Below are 24,599 nucleotides of genomic sequence, written 5' to 3' on the forward strand. Positions count from 1 at the left end.
AGAGCAGATTATGCTAAGTGAAGTTAGCCAATTCCTAAAAAAACAAATGCCGAATGTCTTCTCTGATATAAGGGGGGGTGACTCAAAATGGAATAGGGAGGAAGAGCATGAGAAGAAGACTAGCACTAAATAGGGAAGAGAGGTGGGAGGGAAAAAGAGGGAGAAGGGGAGTTACACAGAAGATGGAAGGAGAACCTCATTGTTATACAGAATACATATATGATGTTGTGTTGAGAAAAAGAAAAAAAAGTGTGTCACATTAGATTGGATAGAGAGAAAAGATGGGAGAGGAGGGGAGGAGTAGGGAGGATAGGAAGGGCAGCAGAATAGACAATATGATTGATGTATATACACTCCATGTATGTATTATATGTCAAACTACATTCTTCTGTCATGTATGACTAAAAAAATAAATAAATAAAAATAAATCGTTTGGTTAAAAAAAAAAAAAAGACCCTGTCTCTAAATAAAATATAAAAAGGGCTGGGGGTGTGGCTCAGTGGTTAACCACCCAGGTTCAATCCTCAGTACCAAAGGCAGGAGGCGGGGGGAGAAAGAAAGAGAAAGAAAGCTGACAACAGGACATTGCAAAAGTCAAACTGACAGCAAGTGAAAGAGAAAAAATTTAAGCTTGAACTTCAAGGATTTTCACAACAACCCAAATTACATTTTCTTTTTTTTTTTTTTTCTTCAATATGGGGATTAAACCCAGGGGCATTCTGCCACTGAGCTAATCCCCAGTTCTTTTTATTTGTTATTTTGAGACAGGGTCTCCCTAACTAAGTTGCTGAGGCTGGCCTTGAACTTGCAACCCTCCTGTTTCAGCCTCCCAAGTTGCTGGGATCATAGGCAGACGCCACTGCACTGGGCTGTATTTCTTTTATTTTTAATAGTTTTGCATTGAATCCGTAATAATTGTCTCAGGATAAAATATGACTTAAATTTATATCACAAGTCCAATGTCTTATTAGACAATTAGATGCAAAGTATACTGACATTTCTTAACTATTTATTTTATGAGTATTAAATGAATATCCAAATACATAAATTTTCTCAGTCTTAGACAAAGAATTAAATTTCTCACCCTTGAAACATCTCATCAAGATTCTTAGGTTTAAAAACTGTATAATATTCTACATGGATTTCATGCTATTGTTGAGAAATAGAAAGTAATTTTAAAATTTTAGCTATCAGAGTATAAAGTATTTACCATTATTTACCTTTAGAGTTCAGTTACTGATTATAAACTGGTAGTCCCCAATTAGCACACTATTTTTCTTACATATTTCAGAGTAACAGGCACTATCAGCATTTGTTTATCACATCTGAGTTCATTAAAAAGAGAGTTTTTAAAAAGTCTTTAAAATGCTAGCCAAGAATTTCTAGATTAAACAAAACTTTACAACAGGAGGATGTATGAAGTACAGTTAATGGCTTTCCCAAGGATACAGAATTAGTAACCAGTGAACCAGGGAGGAGTCAGGACAATACTGTTGCTATACAATTCTAACTCTAACAAGACAGATAGTCTACCATTTCAATGATACAAAATACATTAAGACTTATCCAATTAAATCATGTAAGACAAAAAAATTATTCAGTACATTTTGATTTTTACTTAAATTATAGGTAATGCTGTTTTCCAAATACTAAATTAATTTTCACTGAGTAACAGATTATAATACAGAATTTAAAATGCATTAGGTCACTGGGTGAGGGTTAAAAAATGCATGATAAATAAAATTTCATAGCTCCAAATTTATTTTTTAAATCTAGTACTGGGGACTGAGCCCTGAACCTTGCATATGCTATGGAAGAACTCTACTATTGAGCTACATCCCAAGCCTGATTTATTTTTTTATCTATTTATTTATGTATTTATGAATGTTGCCCAGGTTGACCTTGAAAGTGAAATCCTCCTACCTCAGCACTCAAGTAGGTGGGACTACAGGAGGGTACCATCACAACATGTCTCATAACTCCAAATCTTATTGCTTTCTTTTTTATTTAATCATCTTAATCTATCAAAGTTTGAAGTGTATACTAAAGTATCATATTCTACGTTTCAAACAGTCAAATTTCATCCCCTATTGATGGAAAAATCATAATATTCATATAATTCTTATATTCCAACAGCTAAAAAATATGATTTTTTCGGGGGAGGGGGTGGTTACTGGGAATTGAACTCAACCTCTGAGCCACATCCCCAGCCCTGTTTTGTATTTTATTTAGAGAAAGAGTCTCACTGAGTTGTTTAGTCTCCCTGTTGCTGAGGGTGTCTTTGAACCTGAGATCCTCCTGCCTCAGCCTCCTGAGCTGCTGGGATTGCAGGTGTGTGCCACCATGCCTAGCCATAATGGGTATTTTCTAAAATGGAATACCCATCTACTTACAGTTGTACACTTAACAATTCAAGTTAGCTGGTGCTAGCTAGCTACCACTGGCAGAGTACTTAGCAGATGCCAGGTACCATTCCAAGCACTTTGCTAACTGAATCTTACAGCAACCTTATAAAGTTTCATTATCATCTCCATTTTACAGATGATCATTTCTCAGGGTCACATGATGTATACCCAGATTCAACCTCCTGCCAAATTTTCATTCAAAATTCTAAGCCAAAGCAGGTGTAGTAGTACATACCTATAATCTCAGCTACTTAAGAAGCTGAGATAAAATTGTAAATTTGAGGCTAGCCTGAGCAACTTAGTGAGACCCTGTCTCTAAATTTTTTTTAAAAATTTAATAATAATAAAAAAAAGCTGAAGATATAGCTCAGTGGTACAGCCTTGCCTGGCACATACGAGGTCCTGGGCTCAAATTCCAGAATTGCATTAATTAATTAATTCAAGCCTTCCTGCCATGTTCCTTGGAATTTTTCCTGCATCATAAATGAAATTACTTCCATGGCTAACTTATTCATAACAAAATATTTCCCTACCTTGGCTTCTAAAATAGGAGATTAGCCTAACCACTATAACTGCTACTCTTCTCTCCTTGTCACCCATGAGTCTGGAAATCCTCTAGGTAATTCACTCAATCAAAAGTCCTTTTACTATGAGGACAAATTATTATTATTATTATTATTATTATTTTTAGAGAGAGAGAGAGAGAATTTTTTTTAAAAGAGAGAGTGAGAGAGGGAGAGAGAGAGAGAGAGATTTTTTAGTATTTTATTTTTTAGTTTTCGGCGGACACAGCATCTTTGTTTGTATGTGGTGCTGAGGATCGAACCCGGGCCGCATGCATGCCAGGGGAGAGCGCTACCGCTTGAGCCACATCCCCAGCCCCAGGACAAATTCTTAATATTGCCATATATGCTCTTGTAGTCTCTGTGGGCAAAATGAAATTTATAGAAACCACCTCCAGAAGGACTCAAACATATACAAACTTTGTGCATCCATTTGACCCAGAGCCCATTGCTCCACCATGTGCAGCCTGAACACCCTGCCCAATACTCTCAAAATGGGGTCCCTTGACCACCCATATCAGAATCACCTGGAAATCTTATTTTTAGCAAAACCATTGAAATGAACTTTGGATTTGGCGCTCTAAAAATGGAGTCCAGGAATCTACATTTTAAACTCTCTCCCCAGATGATTCTTTCAGCTCATTAACATTTAAGACACATGCCTAAGGAAACATGGACTTGATGGAGAACTCTGACACAAAATCACTATTTTCTGCTCTGCCACATCCCTTGACATCATTCTAGAAACTCTAACAGCAATGTGATAATCCACTGATTTCACACATTAGGCTTTTGCTTTTCTGTTAAAATATTTTTTGTCAGTGACCAGTACCTTCTGTTCACATCAGCAACCCAATCCTCCCACTGCCACCAGCTAGACCCAGAACCACTCAACTTAATAATCTTAAGTCTAACAGTGAACTCTATTCAACCTATGTCTCTGTGTTCTTCCACCAAATCTACTTTTCAGCCTCAGTCAGATCCCAGTCACATAAGTGTTTTCTCCCTTCTAAATACCTACCTTGCAGCTTTAGATCCTGCTGTGCTGAGCAAACACAACAGCCAGCCTGTGCCCTCTCACCAGCACTACAGATGGACCTCCCCATGAACTTCAGACAACACCACCCTGCACCTTCTAGCCCTATCTGAGATGGCCACTGTGGGCCTGCAACAGCTGGTTTAGCAAGCTGTAACCCTCAGGTTTCTCCTTCATTTCCATTTCAGGTTGGCCTGCTGATAGATACAATCATTATAAGGAATACAGAGCTCTAACTGAATTAAATAACAATTTCCTCACTTAAGCCTCAAAACTCTTTGAGAAAGATACATTATTATCCACATTACAAATCAGTAACATTGATGACAGGGGAGATTAATTTGCCTGTGGTTCCATGGCTCTAATGTGACAGCAAGATTCAGCCAGCCAGCTAGCCCCTCTCCACAGCCTGTGCTCAGTTTCTTTCCTCCAGCTCTACTAACTCAAGGAAAAGGAAGGAAGGAGACAGCAGCTCAGCCATTTGCCATTGGAAGGAAAGCGGCCAGGGCTCCTATATTGTTGAAAACTTTGTCCTTTGATCTGCTGTCCTCCAATTCCACACTGCAAATGCATGTTTTGCCTATCCTGAGCCTTTTGAACTCATCTTCATAAAATAGCAATAGACAGTGACTTAAAAAAAAGAAAAGTTTTGGAAACCTTATCTATGAATGAGCTTTACATGTTGAAACGTATGTCTTTTGTCAGTCTGCACTTATAAAGAATAGCATGTGAAGCAGTGTGGAAAACTTTAAGATTAAAAATGAATACTATGGCAAATTTTTCAAACTCACCTCTTACTTTTCTTGTAATTCTCCAGGTGCTGGGACTGCGTATGTTTGTACCTTTCTAACTCACACTGCCCACACAAATCCTCCAGATGCAGCAGGTGGTTTTCTACTTCCTCAAAGCTAGCTTCTAAGTGAGCTGAAAGTATATGATAAAAAGGAACAAATATCAAGAGTCAGAATTCTTGAAAAAATATCAAAAAGGTGAAAGTTTAGATTGTTGATATTGTTTTGCACTTATTTACTAATCTTATTGAAGCAACACTGACCAACATTAAACATATTTAAAATTATCTCCTCAAAAAAAAATAAAATAAAATTATCTTTCCTGAGTATAATGCAAACTTTTCAAGATGTAGCTTTCCAAAATACTTCATTAACCAGGATGATGAAGATATGGAGAATATCTTGATTAGTTTAATGTTATATCTTAATGATCCTGTATACCACACGCAAATAATCAATTTTCATATGAGGATACAGCAAAATATAATTAATACAAATTATACCAACATAATTTGATCTTTATAATTCCAAGTTACTTCAGCATCATTCTGCCCCTGGCACATCATATACATAAATCTCCAAGATACCTGGGATATGTACAAACACTTGGTAAACACAGGCTTCTGGGTTAATCATCACTTAGTTGGGAGGGGCTCAGCTCCACCTGTCAGCTGACTTGTCTTTTCCTATGCTACTCTGCCTGCAGACCACACAGCTTTGCAACTTTATTGAAACATGGAGATCATCTGGTTAAATTTGTCACTGAAAAGATTCAAGACCAAAGCCTAGAGAAACTAATTCAGTGCCTTACCCAAAGTTAGACAGCTCAGGGAAATGTAGCTGGAATCCAAACTAAATTCCTCATAAACTACAATGATTTCCAGTTGACAGGATGCTACATAAGCTAACTTCACAAGTGGAAGGCAAGAACTGGTTGTGTTCTCATACAACAGAAAAGCTGAAGAGGTCAGACTTTAGAACTCATCCAGTCTCACAACCATTACCTGAGAACCCACGGACACGCACCAGCCACTGGGATAGAAGGATGCAGGAGGTAGGTCTTGTGCTCAGGCTGCTTGCGTTAGAGGGGAGGCATGTTCCTGTGGCAGCACAGGCTGAAAGGGCTGGGCACAAAGCTGGAGCTCAAAGGAGTGGCATTTAACACAGGTGAGGGGCAAGGAAAAACTGAACAAGAAATGACTTCCAAGGAGGGAAGTAATAGTCACTTCCTGGGGTGGGAGCAGCAGAGCAGAGAAAGGGTGGCTGTGCAGCCTTTCAGGCTGGGGCTCTTTTAAGAACTATGATAAATTTCTTTGCTTATCTACTAGGTTTTCATAGGATTTTCTAAACTAGCTTTTCATAGGATTTTGTAGGTAAATTCCTCAAAGTTTACCTGCAATTCTAGGTTTGTTAACATGCAAAATTTTTGTCTGTTTTAAATTAAAATTTCTTTGATCCAAAGATCTCTTAAATCCAGAAACATTCACATACCCTAAATTTTAACTACACTAAATATCTGGGCTTATAAAAACTCCCTCTTCTCTTTGGTATGGCTGAAGGATTAATGACATGGGTTTTTGGGGGGAAAAATTTTTATTGAAATTAAACTGTGATGAGAAGTAGTTTAGTAGTTCTGTTCAAAGACATCTTAAGGGATGACTTATCATATCACTGCATCACTGCAACCACTGATAAATCTGGAAAAAGGCTGATAATAACAATAGTTCGTAATGATTCTGAATCTATCATCAGAACCACATAAAACAAGTAATACATGGGATTATGGAATGCTCAAATGAAATAATTTGTAAAATCTATTTTTTTTTTCTTTTTTGGACTGGGGATTGAGCCCAGGGATGCTTAACTACTAATCCATATCCCTAGACCTTTTTATTTTGAGATAGGGTCTCACTAAGTTACCTAGGGCTTTCCTAAGTTGCTAATGTTGGCTTTGCAATCCTCCTGCCTCAACCTCCAGAGCCACTGGGAATACAAGTGTGTGCCACCATGCCCAGCTGTAAAATCTGATTTTAATCAGTGAATAGTATCTCTAAGATTTTTAAGAATGCTATGAATGGTCCATAAGGAGTTTATGGGGCAGGGGGAAAAAATCATGTTACATTAATTGACATATACAATATTTTTAATTTTAATAAATGGAAAAAATACTAGTAGACAACCTGGGGGCTAGTACTACTAGACTAAAGAAGCAATACTCAGCTCATTCTATGGTAACTAGTTTGATAGTTTTAAAAAAAAACACACAAAAGCCTTTCATAGCTAACAGATTTATTTTATTAGTAACATGAACTAGAAGTGCCCTGGAATCCATTTAACTCTAAGTGACTTGGTCCTTTGGTATTACACACGTACCCTTAGCACAGGGAGGACTGGGCTCAGAGCCAGGCTCTAAAGCATAAGCATAGAAACCCAGCTTTGTCCCTCACATGTGAGAGGCAATGCTTTACCTCATCTGTGGAAAGAGGGTGCTATTGTTGGAATGTAAGAAGCTTCTGATAATGCAGGAATATTTATTGGTAAAATGATTATGAGAGCTATAACCTATTTAGTCCATTCTAGTTTGAATGGCCTGACTGGGTGCTTAAATGAAGGCGGGTGGGGCACGGCTAGAGGAGATGGGTCACTGGGGGTACGCTCTGGAAGGTGCCCTGTCTTCCTGGGTGCTATGAGGGGAGCATTTTCCCTCTGCCATGGCCTTCCCCCATTATGTGCTGCCTTACCTTGCGCCCAGGGCAATGGAATCAACCCTCTGTGGACTGAGACCTCTGAAACCATGAGCTTAAAATAAACTTTTCCTTCTCTAAGTTGCTCTTGTTGGATATTTTGGTCATGGCAATGCAAAAGCTGGCTAAAGGGCTGGGGATATAGCTCAGTTGGCAGAGTGCTTGCCTTGCATGCACAAGGCCCTGAATTCAATCCCCAGCACCATCAAAAAAAAAAAAAAAAAAGCTGACTAAAATAGAGGGCTAACAATAAATATCTTGCAAAGTTGTCAAAAAGATTAGGTGATGTAAAGTACCAAAATTTAGCACTCAGTTAAATAATTTTGGTACTTTACATCACCTATGCATGGAGAATTTTTTTTTATAAATATCAGCTAAGTTTTATAAAAAAATAAAACTAGTACCTTTGTTGACCAGTAATAATCATGATGTAAAAAGATGTATGGATCTAAAGAGATCAAAATATCAACAACATTAATGAAGTCATATACTATGAACTGTACTCTAAGCTAAGTTCTTAGATTTAAGATCCCCTGTAAATAAGAATTAAATTTCAAATGATTTTTTTTTCTTGCAAAAGTGGGGATTGAACCTGGGGTCTTGCTCATACTAGGCAAGTGCTCTACTACTGAGTTATATCTGTAGGATTCAAATGACTTTTTAAAGAAGAAAATTTAAAAAATGGGAGTCAATAATAGCCAGGCGTGATGGGTCCCACCTGTAATGCCATGATTCAGAAGGCTGAGGCAGGAAGACTACAAGTTCAAAGCCAGCCTCAGCAACTTAGCAAGGCCCTAAGCAACTCCTGAGACCCTGTTTTAAAATAAAACATAAAAAGCCCTGGGAATGTGACTCAGTGGATAAACACCCCTGGGTTTAATCCCTGGTACCAGAGAGAGAGAGTCAATAATTACTATATATTGGAAAATGTATATGCTCCTTTGAGCTTTTCTATTTTTATCTAGACAGATGGCAATTTCATTTAGATTCTAACTCTGTTGGCTGACTAGAGAGCTAATGAGGCCAGGAACTCAAATGAAGTTTACCCCTAGGCAGGCCAATTAATTTCTCATGAGTAGAATTCTGTGCTAGGTACAAATTGTACTTGCTGTCCCAGTCACTCTTCTGTTAATAACATGGGGACCATGTGAAAACATGTGATTGTTTAGTACCAACCTGGAACTCCTAATGAGAAAGACACACACTTCTGAGTAGGCTAACAGCACCATGTTCTTGTGTTGAATGGAATATGTAGATTAAAGATGCTTGGGGTAGCAAGTGGTGACTTTATTGTCACTACCAAATTCATATTTAAGTCATTCAGAACCAAGTAGAAGTCTGTAACTTACCACCCAGGGATCTATCACCCTCAGATCACAATCTACTGTTAAATTCTCAGCACCATTCTCCTTCACATAGTCTGCCTTACAGCAACACTCACCATTCCCTGAAGAGCCTTGCACATGTCTGCCTCCTTAACTGGCCTGCTGAAGTGCCTCAGTGTTGAGAGCCACAGCCGAAGGGGCCCCAGCGAACTTCAGCTGCCGGCTGATGATTGGCTCACAGCGGCCCCAGCAACATCTAGCTGATTGGCTCCTCTGTGGTGATGTTCATTGGAGATGCTCATTGAGCTGTTTCCCCGCCCTTTCAGACTGCCAGCTGATGATTGGCTCACAGCAGCCCCAGCAACATCTAGCTGATTGGCTCCTCTGCAGTGATGCTCTTTGGGCTGTTTCCCTGCCCTTTCAGACCACGGAGCTGCTCATTGGGGGACTTTTTTGGTCACCCATGCGACCCAGCCAATCGGCCTCAAGAGCAGGAGGATTGTGGGAGGTGGAGAGGCTTGTGGGAAGCCCGTGGTGGCAGCTGGGCTCTGAGGGTTTTTCCTGAGGAGCTGTTTTGTTTGGCCTGTGTGGTTCTAAAAATAAAGTTCGTTTCTTTTGACAAGTGGCTCCTGAATTGTGCTCAGCCAGACTGCAGCATTTGGTGGCCCGTTTGGGGGAACGAACCCGCGACCTTGGAGTTATCAGCACCAATTAATACTCAAAGGAATAAAAGCAGCAAAGGGAGTGTTTGGAATTTCTCCCAATAAAATTATTACTCCATATACTATGAATCAAATTGATGAATTAGCTAATGAGTTAAATACTTGGGCAATAATCATGTGCAAATCTAATGTTTCATTTGATAACCACTTACCATCTAATCCTTTATTGTCTTTTTGGTCATCGCATCCTGTAATTTTTCCAAAAATGACAAGAAAAACACCTATCATGGATGCTCCAAATATATTCACTGATGGGTCAAATAATGGTTCAGCAGCAATAGTTACACCTGAGCAAACTTTTACACTTTTAGTACCCAAACAATCAGCTCAAAAGATAGAGCTTAATGCAGTATTACAAGCTTTTGTGATGTTTAAAAATTCTGTATTTAATTTATTTTCCGATAGTCAGTATATAGTTAATGCTATAGTATCCCTTGAAGATGCTGGTAGGATTTCCCCTTCCTCTACTGTTTTCTCTTTGCTTTCCACTATACAAAGTCTAATCTGGGACAGAAAAGATCCATTCTTTATAGGACATATCAGGGCACATCAGGATTGCCTGGAGCCCTTAGTTTGGGCAATGATTTAGCAGATAAAACTACACATGACATACATATTTTCTCCACAATAGAAGAAGCTATAAATTTTCATAAAAAGTTCCATGTCAATGCTAATACTTTACAAAAGCGTTTTAAAATAACTAAGGAACAAGCTAGACAAATAATAAAACAATGTCAAAATTGTGTGACCTTTTTACCACAAGTTAATCTTGGAGTCAATCCTAGAGGACTGATACCTAACCATATTTGGCAGATGTCACACACTTGCCAGAATTTGGAAAATTAAAATATTTGCATGTTACAGTTAATACTTCTGGATTTTTGATGGGCTTTCTTCATGCCGGAGAAAAAACTAAAGATGTTATAGCTCATTGCTTACAAAATTTTGCCACTGTGGGCATTCCAAAACAGTTAAAAACAGATAATGCCTCTGGTTATACTTCTACCTCTTTTAAACAATTTTGCTCAACATTTGGCATTACTCATATAACAGGAATCCCATACAATCCACAGGGACAAGGCATAGTTGAAAGAGCTCATCAAACTATTAAAATGTACTTATTAAAGCAAAAAGAAGGAATTGGTAAGGGGTATATATTCCCCAAAGATAAACTTAAAATAGCCCTTTTTACTCTAAACTTTTTAAATTTGGATTCATCAGGACTTAGTGCTGCGGAAAGGCATGTGTGTCCAAAAAATGTGCATAAGCCCAAGGTACTTTGGAAGGATATTCTAACAGGACAATGGAAAGGTCCTGACCCAGTAATTGTCTGGAGTCAGGGGCCTGTTTGTGTGTTTCCACAGGGAGAAGCCAATTTGGATTCCAGAGAGATTAACTAAAGCGATTTCTACAGACCAAAAGGAAGATGATTTGGCTCAAATCCATAACAGCTGATATCCAAAACCAGTTTGGCTATTCTTACATCTGCAACAGAACCAGGATGCTTTTTTCAATATCTATTTTATTATTGCCCTTTCCCATATCATGAAGTTCTATTTTGTTTTTTTGAGCTCATACAGACCTAGGTTAATGTTTTGCTGATCAGTTCTAATTTTTGACTATAGAGTTTTTAAACATTGTAATGGAGATTTCACCTGTAAAAAGTTATAAGGCCTTTACTATTATGTTATGTATTGTATGTATTATATTATGTGTGCACACTTGTGTTTTCTGTTATATGTTTGAATGTACGTATGTCCATATATCATATATGATGAGCGCTCATGAAAAAATGGATCCAAATATTTTTTTTTCACATGATTTAAATGGTTTAATTTAAATTGGGTAAACAGCTGTTGAGGATTTTTTTAATATATGAACAAAAAAGGAGGTTAACAGATCAACTTTCACCTTTCCTTTTCATTATATTTAATAATTCTCTTCAAGACAATGTAAATTGTTAAGAAAATTGTTTTCTTTTAGTGCCTTCTGGAATGTTACATAATTTTTTCTTTAGCCATTATTGCCAGAATTCCTATCTTCATCCCAGTTCTGGTGAAGACAAAGATAAAACCAATCTATAGCTTCTGCAATAGCCATCACTGAACTGCTTGCAGAACTTGCTTGGACTATGTATCACTTGTATGCATTGTGAACTCACCTGTATGCATTGTGAACTATCTATTGGTGCAGCGACTTGTGGTAGTGTTGGGGTATTTTTGCTGATGATGTCATCGGTGGTACAATTTTTCCAAAAGGAGCCGTCAATTGGCTTGGTGTATCTTCCTCCCTTCTGCTTGTCATGATCGTTCAGCTAAAATTTGGGGGCCAACAGAGGTGAGGCAAAGAACCTCACCCCCCGGCTGGTACAAAGACCTCTCCACAGGTGTGGCTGTATATTGGACTGGTAGTCAGTGACGGGTAAGATCCAATTGCAATGGTACCAACCTAAGACAGGAGGCTGACGCCTTGAGGTCAGCTCATCCGATAACGGGTAAGGACCATATGTACTATTGGACAGCCTAAGGCAAGCACAGTCCCTAAGCCACATGCTTGTTGTTTAAACAGAGAGGGGGAGATGGTGTTTGGCACCTCAGCTTGCCCCCAGTCCCACCCAGGCCCCCAGCAAACCCCTCTCTGTCTCCTGAGGCCCAAGCCAGCCCTGCCTCCAGTCCAAGGAGCTGCTTCATACTCTGCTTCCATGACCTCTGACCCTCACACAGGACTGACACCACAGCTCTGTATGCTCTTCTCTCTGAGGAATCAGTAAAGGTGTCGAGGGTGAAGGCTGTGCTCTCACATCTTTTATATCTAGTCTGTTGAATTCAATGAAGAATCATCTCTGGTGACAGAGTGATACTATTATTTCACAATATAAAACAGCTAAGAAAACAAATCTATGATCAATGTTTATCTAATTTAAATATTAAGAGTTTATGCTAAAAGATTAAATCAAATAGAAAACTTAATTTTTTTTAACTTTTAAATTTTTTGCAGTAATAGAGATTGAATCCAGGGCCTTGCACAGATTAGGAAAGCAATCTACCACTGAGCTACACCTCCAGCTCTTTTAATTTTTTATTTTGAGACATAGTTTTGCTAAGTTGCTAAGCCTTTCCTCAAACTTGCAATCATCCTACTTCAGCTACCCAAATAGCTGGGATTACAGGCATGAGTCACTGCCCATTTTAACTATTATTATTGTTTTACTTATTTATTTTTTTGGTACTGGGTATTGAACCCAGAGGGTACTTTACCACTGAGCCATATCCTAGCCCTTTCTATTTTTTACTTTGTCATAGGGTCTCACTAAGTCATTTAGGACTTCCCTAAATTGCTGAGGCTGGTCTTGAACTTGCAATCCTCCTGTCTCAGTCTCCTGAGTTGCTGGGATTATAGGCATGTGCCACCATGCCTGGCTCCATTTTAACTTTTAAAAAGCTTGAAATCAGTAATAAAATACAGAAGAATTACACTTAGAAATCTTCCTATCTATCTATCTATCTATCTATCTATCTATCTATCTATCTATCGGTATTTTGAATTGAACTCAAGGACACTTAACCACTGAGCCACATCCCTAGCCCTACTTTGTATTTTATTTAAAGACAGGGTCTCACTGAGTTACTTAGTGCTTCACTAAGTTGCTGAAGCTGGCTTTGAACCCATGATCCTCCTGTCTCAGCCTCCTGAGCCACTGGGATTACAGGCATGCATACACCACCAAGCCTGGCTTCATTCCTTTTTATATTAAAACATTTTAAAACCTTTTACATTATTACAAACATACATGATATAAATATTTTAAATTAAATTGGCAGAAATTTAGTTTCCCTATTACAACCTGCTCATTTTCTATCATAAAACTAGTTGCACAGATGAGTACATTTGGTAACCCATCTAGAATGCACGTACACAGAACACTAGCAGGCCTCCATGGACACAAACGCACCTTAACAAGGAGCTCCAGCCTCACCATTTTGCTTACTGTAACAACAGCATATGTCTCATTTAGTGATTAGTGGAGAAGATACGTGGAATTTTATTGTGAAAAGCCATTTGGGAACGTCTGACAGCTGTGTAGGAAACAGCTCCACAAATCTTTGTGAGAAGATTGTCCCAAAGGAAGAGCAAGTCTGCTTGAAATTTTTCTTTGTCCCATTTGTTTCAAATATATATTATCTAGGGCTAGGGATGTGGCTCAAGCGGTAGCGCGCTCGCCTGGCATGCGTGCGGCCCGGGTTCGATCCTCAGCACCACATACCAACAAAGATGTTGTGTCCGCCGAGAACTAAAAAATGGATATTGAAAATTCTCTCTCTCTGTCTCCTCTCTCACTCTAAAGAAAAAAAAAAATATATATATATATATATATATTATCTATAGTATAGCCACTGATAAATGAAGAATGAAGTAGCACACTAAAACTAATTATTTCACATGTAATGAGTTCTTTTCTAACAAAATAATTACCCTCATAGAACAAAAAAATCTTCTTTGGCTGCAAACCTATATACTAAGAGGCCAGGTACTAAAAGATGACAAGACTTTTCAAACACTTACATTACACTTTTATGTACTAAAATAATAAGGTAATGATGATATGTTAATAAGGAAATTTAAAGAGGTGCATTAACTTGTAAAAAGCCTTTACAGAACAAATGAGATCTCTGTAGTAGACTTAAAAAGAGTCTAAAGAGTTAGGGTGCCCTTTGAAGAGTCTAATTACAGAAAGTACCCTGGACAATAAGATAACCTAGTTCATGAAACACTAACAGCTATGACAGTCTCACTAATAGATGTCCTCTCAAATTCTGTACAGAAGAAAGCAAAATGGTTAGGTTAGATCAAAAGAAAGATACAAAGTCAGAATATGACTGCCATTCACTGACATTACTGTTATCTAAGAACAGAATATTCTGTTCTAGATGAAGGAACAATCATAAAATAGATCACACAAAATAACGGAAAATTCAAACACAAGGCCTTGATGGGTTAAACTTTAATAAATGAATAGGATTAGACTACCCTCTAGTGGAAACTGAAGATAATTCAATATATACAGCACTTTACAAATATATTTTCCCAGCTTTGTGAGAAAGTGCACACTGTGGTTATTTCACAGAATAAGAGTACAGAATCTAGATTAAATACTTCATTTCATCCTTACATATTGTCTTTCAATTTCATGACATTTAATGTAGTGGTTTTGCATTCTAACCTTTGTGCTGCACAAGTTAAATTTTGTAACATCTACTCAAACCCTTCTGTCATAGAAAGATGGTTTTGTAAAATCACAAAAACTAGAAGGACTCCTACTTGCATGTCAGCATCCTGATGGCAGGTACCCTACCTTGTTCCCAGCTGTATCCCCAGATCCTATAAATAGTGCCTGGTTCATATACCAGGAAGGCATTGTGCTAAGCATTTAAAGTTTGTCATCTTATTTAATCCTCCAACTACCCTATAAGGCAAGTTGTCCCTCGGTATTCTTGGGGGATAGGTTCCAGGACTCCTGAGAATACCAAAGTTCTTGGGTGCTCAAGTTCCTTATACAAAATGGTGTAGTATATAAACTACCCACAACCTCCTATATACTTTAAATAAACAATTTATAATACCTAATATGATGAAAATTGCAATGTAAATAATTGTTATATTGTATTGTCAAGGAAAAGTGACTACACACATTCAATACAGACACAATTTTTTAATAAATATTTTTTATATGCAGTTGGTTAAATGTGCAGATGAGGAACGAGTGGATAAAAAGGGCTGACAGTATTTGAGCCTCATTTTGCAGACAAGGGAACTAAAGGTTGAAACAGTTAAGAAGCCTGCATAAGTCTCACAGTTAGGAAGTTGTAGAATTGAGAAATAATCTCAGATCTGAGGGTTCTATTCTTTGTTTTTCAATTTCCAGCATACGTTATCATTTTTTCCTTAAATGACAAGCTTTACCAGTAACTATCAATTAAACAGGCTTTTATAAGCTAGACAGATCACATCCCATGAAAAATCAATAGGAATGGATTAGTTGTTGTTACTTAACAATTCCTAAGGGGGCAGGTAATCAGGAGTCATATTTATTAAGCCATAGGATAGCACAGCTAAAAGCATCATCAAAGTCTAAACTCACATAAACTCTTACTCTTTAATAAAAACAGCCCCTCCAATGAGAAAGGCAAGACCAATAAGAGGTAAGTAGCCAGGAAAATGGAGAGACTGATAAGATACAGTATTAGATCAGATGAGAAGGTGAAAAATTAAAAGTGAAAGTATTTTCTTCTGAATTAATTTTTTATTGTTGTTCCACTATTTAACATTTGTAATATTATATCGTGATGTTTAGGTGATAGGAGATATTTTGCGACTATTAAAAAAAAGAACCCAATAATATATAAATAAACATTTAAAACACTAAGTGCTTCTGATATCAAAAAATGATGCCTAGGACTTGGGTTCTAGCTCAGTACAAGGCCCTAGGTTCAATCCCCAGTACCAAAATAATTTTGATAATATTCAAAATTAATTCATAAAGTTCATTAATGATACAGGTGTTTATAAAGCCTGTATCACAAAACTTGACTTCATAATGTTTTCCTGTTGTAACATCAACAGTGACTTTATGGAGTTTAAGTTGATTAGCTAAGTTTCACAATTTCAAAACATCTCAATGAGCTTATTCTGGGTCAGTAACCTTAGGCCTTGGGATTCCAAGTTTTGACTTTCTGTCTTGTAGTTATTCATTGACATTCAGTAGAAATATCAGGCAACTAATAGCAGTGAACTCTGAAGGAAATGTGTTTTTCAGATGCTAGTGAATAACTTCATTGGCAATATACATAAAAAATGAACCATCTAGATTTTAGAGGTATCTTTTAAGCAAACTGAACTCACCAAAAAGGGCTCAAAATAAGTTATATACAGACTGGGGGCAGTAAATGATTCAAGTTTATTTAGAAGTGGACTATATGTCCAGAAGAGTACTTCAGAGAATCCTTTAGCTTTAATTTGCTTTTAGTGGTAAATGTTCTCAGATTAGTAAAAAGGAGAGCATTTAAATGAGCATGTGGGAAGCCTGTCTCATTCCTTTAAGAAGCCAAATGTAGCTTCTAAACAGTAAGGTCCTGTGTTAAAAAATATCAAATGTTTTCAGGATATCAGTTTTTTGTTTTTTTTTTTTTTTGGTGGTTGGTACTAGGGATTGAACCCATGAGTGCTTAACCATTGAGCTACAACCCCAATCCCTACCACATCTTTTTAATTTTGAGACAGGGTATCTCAGTTGCCCAGGCTAGTATTGAACTTGGAATCCTGCTGCTCAGCCTCCCAAGTTGCTGGGATTATAAACATGCGCCACCATACCTGGTTAGAATCTTTTTTTTTTTAATTTTTTTTTCTAGTTGTATATGGACAGAGTGCTTTTATTTTATTTGTTTATTTTTATGAGGTGCTGAGTACCAAACACAGTGCCTCACACATGCTAGGCAAGTGCTCTGTCACTGAGCTACAGCCCTAGCCTATAGAATATTAATTGAGAATGAAAATATACCATATTCTAAGAAAGACTTATGTTGATGCATTTCCTAAAAACAATTAACTATGAAAATAATAACTGTGTGGGTTGGGGTTGTGGCTCAGCGGTAGAGCGCTCGCCTAGCGCGCGTCAGGCCCTGGATTCGATCCTCAGCACCACATAAAAACAAATAAACAAAATACAAGTATTGTGTACAACTAAAAAATAAATATTAAAAAGTATTTAAAAATAATAACTGTGGCAAATGCATTTAGTTTAGTGGAGTGGTAGTAAATAAAGAATAAATATCTATAAGTAGTATTTATTCCCAGCTGGGGGGAAAAAGAGAGAGAGAGAAAGGTCATCATAAAAGAATATCTACAAAGAAACACATGACCAATGAAAGCACATGACGAACAGAGCTGCAGCTGAGTAAGCTAAATGAAGTGGCTGAGAAGAAAAGCCCAGATGCCTTGAAGGTTCTTTCTGTCAGTTACCCAAAGCTTGAGCAGCATCATTCCTATATCTACAGGAGGAAAAACTCCACACAGAGGGAAATCTGACACTTCTCCTAGGACCAGAATTTCTTCTCCATGCCCTACCTCATAAAGTCCCAGCCCCAGAAGTGTCTGTAATGGCCAGAAGGTTTGAAGAAGATGGTTAGGGAAGGCCAACTGACAGCTGCCCTCCTACTGCCTCACCACCACCTCAGAGGGCACTGCTGTGGCTGGGATCCTGGGTCCACATCCTGCCAACTGGGACCCTATACAGTCACAACCTCTCCAAGGCTTAGGTTCTTTATTGGTAAAGCAGGGATAAGAAAAGCTACTTTAATAGGGTTTGGTGTCAATTAAAGATAGTATCTGTAAAGTACCTAACAACTCTGACACACAGTCAATGCTATAAATGTTGGTGACTATTACAAGCAACAACATTCTGATATCATTTGTCTATTTTATTCAGACAAAAAAACCTGGTGTGTGATTTATTACCTTGTGAATCAGTTTTGTACTGTTTTAAATGAGGTAATATTGAAAAACAGGAAAAGATGATAGAGTACCTTTACTTTCTCATCTGTAAGACTGAATCAAGTTATCAGCTCAAGAAGTTTACATCCTGTGTAGACAGCTTCAGCCTCCTCTTTGACTAAGATTCTAAGCTTGGTTAGAAAACAGTACTAAAAAAATTACAGAAAGGCTCACTTAAAAAAAATGGAGGCTATTATTTTGGAATAAGCTCCTATGGTAAGCCACAACACATCAGGACAAAACTAAAAATGAATTCACTTAATGCTAAAGTTCCACCTCACCAAACTGAAATTGTGCTGTTTATTTGACTTTCCTGAAACATCAGGAGTAAAAAGAAAATAGCCAAATTTCCCAAACAGGCCAGTTTCCCCTTGCATGATAATAAAATTTCCTCTGCCCTAATCCTTACACAAAAAAAGTAATCTGAAGTAACCTGATGTTAACTTTTTCTGGAAGTACACAATCATTTTTCTATTGTTTTGTCTCCCTGCTCACACTCTACAGAGTAACTTTCAAATGACCCATCTGTCTTTTGTTTCTGCTTCCCTCAGTGCTTTCTGGCTATACTACTAACCTCCTGTGCTCAGCTCATTAGAACACTCACTATAATTTATGGAATGAAATGTTGCCCGATTTTAGAATTGAAAATAAAGCCAACTAGGACTTTCAAATTGTTGTAATTTCGTCCTCTGACAGAGTAAGCCATGATATTATCCTCAGATGTAGCATTATAAACAATAATTTTCTGACTATAAACCTAAGGAAAAAAGGATATCAATATAATCCAGCCAAATGAAAACAACAAAAATAAACCTGCACAAAATTAAAACTTAGCCAAACAGATACCTCAACTGGATTTGTTTGAGGAGGGAAAACTTGTGCAAGACGTGAAGCTAGTGGACCTATACTTTAAAAGCAATGTCTTCTGGAGGCCATCCTACAGTATGGACAAAGTCACCCTAACCCCTCTTACTTGCTACATTTAACACTTCTAAACAAAAAGGCCTATGTCCCAAAGATAGTAAAGAGTCACATAAAGAACTGTCAGAATAAAAATTACATTTCCTGATGTGAACTGAGACAGAAAACATCAGTGGAATACTAGAAATTTATACACTTTAAATAATTTTCTGTCTAATCCTTAATCAAACTATAGAATTAATTAAAAATTCACTATTTCCCAAAACATCCTGCTAGCCAGAAACAATGTATTCTTGGAAAGTTTTGAAATTACTCCAAATCCTGCCAAAACTGTTTTCATTCCAAAATGTGATGTACAGATATAAGCATCCAACTTACCCAGATTTGCTGTCATGGATTCTAGGTCTGCTATTAAACCTGGAAGCTGCTGGAGCTGTTCTTGCAGCTCTATCAGGCTGGTCTTCTTTTTCTCCCAGTGTGCTGAAAGCATGACCACCTCGCTGTCCACCAACTGCAACACAGACCCAGAAAGGCAAAGGAAAACAGATCTTGGGTATGAAGAAATTACAACTAGTACAAGATTCAGTCACTGTTAATTTAACAATCCACTACTTAGCACAGATGATACTACATGCTAAACAAGCCGGAGATTGTTTTCTTTTCTTTTTTTTTTTTTTTTTTTCAGAAAAGAACCGACTTATTATTCAGTACAGGAAACCTCAAATTGTTGCTTGTGACAGTGCATCTTAACCCAAAGAAGAGAAAATTCAAAAATGACTTTTGAAATCACTTCCACGTATAATCTGTTTTTAAGGAAAACATTTATTTGAAAATCTAAAGAGAAAAAAAAAAACTACCACAAGTAATCAAAAAGAAAACAAACAATAACAAATCAAAACATAATTAGCAGGTAATTATTTGTTTTACAAAGGAATTCTCATAACAGAAGTTTCCTAATGCATTTTAAATAACCTGATGATTTCATAGTTAAGCAGGAATACTTCCTGCATAAAGATATTGACAATAAAGATATTGACATATACCAAAGAACTATAGGTAATTGTGTGCAATTCCAGAAAAAGATTTACATCACCAAACAAGTAAATCAGATGTTAAAAAGTCCTAACAGCAAGGTTAAGAGATACTAGGCTAGCCTAAGATAATTCTAACTTCTTTTCCTAAAGACTGTAAAGAAAGTAACACCCATTAGTTTCTCCCAAACAATTTTGTTTTGGTCTTAACATGGTGAAAGAGGAAAGGACCTAGGATAAGATGCAGGGGGTGAAAGGTCACTGTTTGAAAACATGGCCAATAACAAGAAGCCAGAATTGTGACAAATACCCATATTCTGTACAATAAATGTTGCAAAATCCATTACATAATCATTTGAATTTGATATGCAAAATCATTGAATTCAGTTTTATGGAAAGAATTTACATTACAAGAGATTAAAATTCTTTAAGAGTTAGACTGAATACAACTGATTCTCATATCTCAAAATATAAGAATTTTCGAGGAATTAATATATCAAAATTAAGATACAAAATTATTATTTTACTAGATTATTATTATTACTAGATTTTTTATTATATTAAAATGTAGAAACACTCACATCTGAAAAATAAAAAGAGTACAATGTATCTCCCTATTGTTTCCAGCCCACAGTGGGGCAATAATCATACCATCTCTCATATTCAGGCCTTTGTTGAGGGGAAGAGGTGACACCAAGTTTTCTGTGAACTGTATTTCTCATTATTTTTTAATTTTCATTTATTTACTATTTTATTTATTAAGAGATGAGGGTCTGGCTATGTTGTTCAGGCTGGCCTTGAATTCCTGGGCAAAAGCCACACTGTCTTAGCCTCTCCAAGTAGCTGGAACCATAGGCAGATATCATGATTGTCAACTGGTCTTTATAATAATCTCCAAAAGTAGTTTTAAAAGTACTAAAAAAGTACTAAACTGCGATAAAAGATACAACTGTGATATGGTAAGGAATTGGCTTGAAACAAAGATCTGTGTTCACAAAATTCATTTCTAAAGTTCAAACAACTTTTATTGACTGCCCACTATTTGCTAATCCCTGTTTTAGGCACTGGAGATGAATAAAGAATATCCTGCACTCTTAGGCATAGTTTGGTGGAAGATTTCTCAAATTCTCTTGGCTTCAAACTTTAAACTGTAACAAAATTCCTTTATTACAGGGACATAAATAATACATTTTGCCTGAGCCAGGCATGGTAGTGCATGCCTATAATCCCAGCAACTTGGGGGCCTGCCTAGGAGGCTGAGGCAGGAGGATCCCAAGTTTAAGGTCAGCTTTGGCAACTTAGGGAGACCCTGTCTCAAAACTAAAATAATTTTGAAAAAGGGGTTGGTAATGTGGTTCAGTGGTAGAGTGTCCTGTGTTCAATCTCCTATATCACAATAAATAAATAAACAGACACACACGCCCCCCGTCCTTGTATATATGTGCGTAAATATATATGGCATATCTTTTTAAAAAGTTGTTAAATCTATAATAAACAATTCTGTAATATTAATCATTCTTTACTAAAAATCAAAGGTCTTGAGGATCCAATCTAGTGCCTCACATATCTAAGGCAAGTGCTTTACCATTGAGCTACAGCCCCAACCCATCAATATTTAATATTAAAACTTAATGATAGTTTATCTTATATAACTTCCACAAAATTAAAAATTACATTCTGAACATAGGCTATAAGATTATGATAAAAAATAATTTATTCCCAGAAATTCAATTTTCTACCTCTAAGTCAACAAATCCAATTTTAATAATAGGAAATCAACTTAAGGAGCAGGACAAACCCAGAGGGCTTCATTCCAAAATCCCTTCTGGCAGCCACTGAGATTAGGCAAATAAAGAATGAGCATGGAACACCAATGACTTATAATGTGGATAACAAGACCTCACTCTATACAAAATTGCACAGTTCAGAGTCGAAGGAGATGTATTATTTCATTTGATCTTTGAACAACTTTAGTAAGCTAGAAGCAAAACACTAGAGGTCTAACTTCAGAAAACTGCCCTCAGGCTCTAACCCCTAAGTCACTATTAACTCTGTATTCACTTACCGATTGCTAAGGAAGGGAAAAATATCAGAACTTGTTTAGAAAAAGCCTAGGCAACTAAGTTTTACTATTGACCACAGACATTTGCTTTTTAAGATACTGCTCTAAATTGTAAAATTTCATAGTTAGAATTGGCTTTAAAGTAGGTAAGTATGAAATAATTTGTTAAACAAGACTGAATTGTCTATGAGCATGTTTGCCCCACGAGACTGATGCTGTTGAGTTAAAAGCTGACAAAGACACATGAGCAGGTCTGATAAAATAAACATGTGATAAGTTTAACACGACTAATAATAAACACACTTAAATATTTATATGTCTCAACACATTACAGAGGGCTTTGAAGTACATTTTCATTATTACAGCTGGGAATTGTACTTTTGGAAAGCAGAGAAGTCTCTGGTTCTGACAACTGGGAAGGTTTGGGTGTTTGCTACTATTTGGGAGGAAGGGACCAGAATCTGTGGGAATCTGAGGGCTCCAGGCAGAGAGAGTTTCATCTATGAAGAATTTCTTGGTTGTCAAAATGCAGTCACTTGTGACTCTCATTTCCTAACTGAGTTCCTCAGTTCCTTAGGAGGTATTATAATAAATAACCCCATAATTATGTGAGGCCAAAACCATATGCCAATTTGTACAGGAATACTGACAGATTTCCTTGTTGGCTCCTTCTGCCAATAGGTAGACCATAACCTTTCACTAGGGGATGTAGCCACTTCAAAGTTCAAAGAGCATTATGTAAGTGTCTCAGATTCAGTTCCCAAGTCTTCTATCCCCATAAATCTCCAAAAGTTTTTTACTATTTGACCCAGATTCCATATTTTATATTTTTAACACTGATTTTAGTTCCTTATTCATTTTTTAAGCCTTTTAATTTCTTTTAATTTTTGTGAGCTTAATGTATATTATAAATTCTTATATTCAAATATACATCCTTATATACTTTTGTGAGCTTAATGCATTTTTAAAGAATGTATATACATACAAAAATTCTTATATGCAATATTTATAATATATAAACAGGTATTCTTTCACATGTAACCTAAAACTCAGGCATTTTAGAAGGGGATCTGGGTCATCCATGACTTTTTATATGTTATACATAAATATATACTTTTATATATACAGAGAGGGAGAAAGGGAGGGAGGGAGAAAGAGAGAGAGAACACATACTCGTGTTTCAGGGCTACAGGGCTTTGTTTCCCTTTCTTTCTCTCTTTGGCAGTACTAGGGCTTGAACTCAAGGGCATTGTAGGTACATCTACAGTCCTTTTTTATTTTGTGTTTTGAGACAGGGTCACTGACTTGCCTGGGATAATGAAATTTGTGATCCTCCTGCCTCAGCCTCCAGTCACTAGGATTATAGACACGCTATAGACCACACCCTGCTACTACAGGTATATTGAGAAATGCACCATTAAGCAATTTCATCTTTGTGCAAACACCATAGAGAGCACTTTAACCTAGCCCATTACATACCTAGACTACATAGTAGATAGCTATGGCTCCTAAACCAGTACAGCAGGTTATTATATAGAATACTGTAGATAACTGAAACACAATCTAAACTGTAACATATCTAAACAAAAAAATGATTCAGAAAAAATATGGTATGGGAGGAGATACACCTGTCTAGGGCGCTTACCAGGACTAGAGTGTACAGGACTGGAAGTTGCTCTAGGGGAGTCAGCAAGTAAGTGGAGAAGAAATGTGTAGGCCCAGGACACTATTGTACCTACTGTAGACTTTTCTTCCTTAAATAATAAACTTAGTTTACTATAGATTTTTAGTTTGACTTATATAGTAACAGGTTAAAACACAAACATATTGTACAGTTATATAAAAATATTTTCTTTGTATCTTGTTGATTTCTGCAGCCTCTTCCTTCGTGAATCTTCTGAAGTCATGGACAAACCTCTTAAATATCTTCTTCCAGATGTCAGCATATACTCCATGGAGAAATCACCCTAAGCCCAAGTAAAGTTCGGGCTGCAGCAGCATCTTCTCAGCATCTTGTTCAGTTGCAGTACTAGCCTGGGCAAAAGTCCTCCTCCAGTAGTAGGCCTTAAAAGTTGCTGTAAGTCCTTGATACAGATCAAAAGGGTGATATTTAGAAGGAGAAATACCACTTTGACAAAGGGATGAAGATCACCAATAAAAGGCAGATATACAGAAGCATTAACAACAATCCAACAATAAGCAATATTTTGAAAAGTATGTTATTCTCCAAACAGTGCTTCTCCATTCTGGTGGCAAAGCTCTCAGGAGGCATTCTAGAAGAGGACTGGGTCATGCATGACTTCCTATTGTTCCATAGGACACTGTGTGTGCTTATTGATATGCTGGAAAGTCCTGCAGTTCTCACAATGCCAGAGGGTATGAGAGGGTTTCAATCTGTAGCCTGCAACATTGCCCTCAAGCAAAACTGTTATCTTCTCCTTGCAAGCCAAGA

At 37.1% G+C, this 24,599-nt stretch overlaps 1 protein-coding gene across 2 annotated transcripts in view; it reads right to left on the reverse strand.

The window, feature by feature from the left end:
* Window positions 1-24,599, reverse strand: part of Dtnbp1 (dystrobrevin binding protein 1) — a 122,875-nt gene that overhangs the window by 81,327 nt on the left and 16,949 nt on the right. For both annotated transcript variants that reach the window (XM_026384573.2, XM_077801616.1), the window contains exons 5-6: window positions 19,433-19,565; window positions 4,796-4,928 (exon numbers count right to left, since the gene is read on the reverse strand). In XM_026384573.2, coding sequence (XP_026240358.2) covers window positions 4,796-4,928; window positions 19,433-19,565 — 266 coding nt within the window. The remainder of the gene's footprint in view (window positions 1-4,795; window positions 4,929-19,432; window positions 19,566-24,599) is intronic.

The sequence above is a fragment of the Urocitellus parryii genome, chromosome 8 (assembly GCF_045843805.1).
Source record: "Urocitellus parryii isolate mUroPar1 chromosome 8, mUroPar1.hap1, whole genome shotgun sequence".
In the NCBI taxonomy this organism is placed as follows: Eukaryota; Metazoa; Chordata; class Mammalia; order Rodentia; family Sciuridae; genus Urocitellus; species Urocitellus parryii.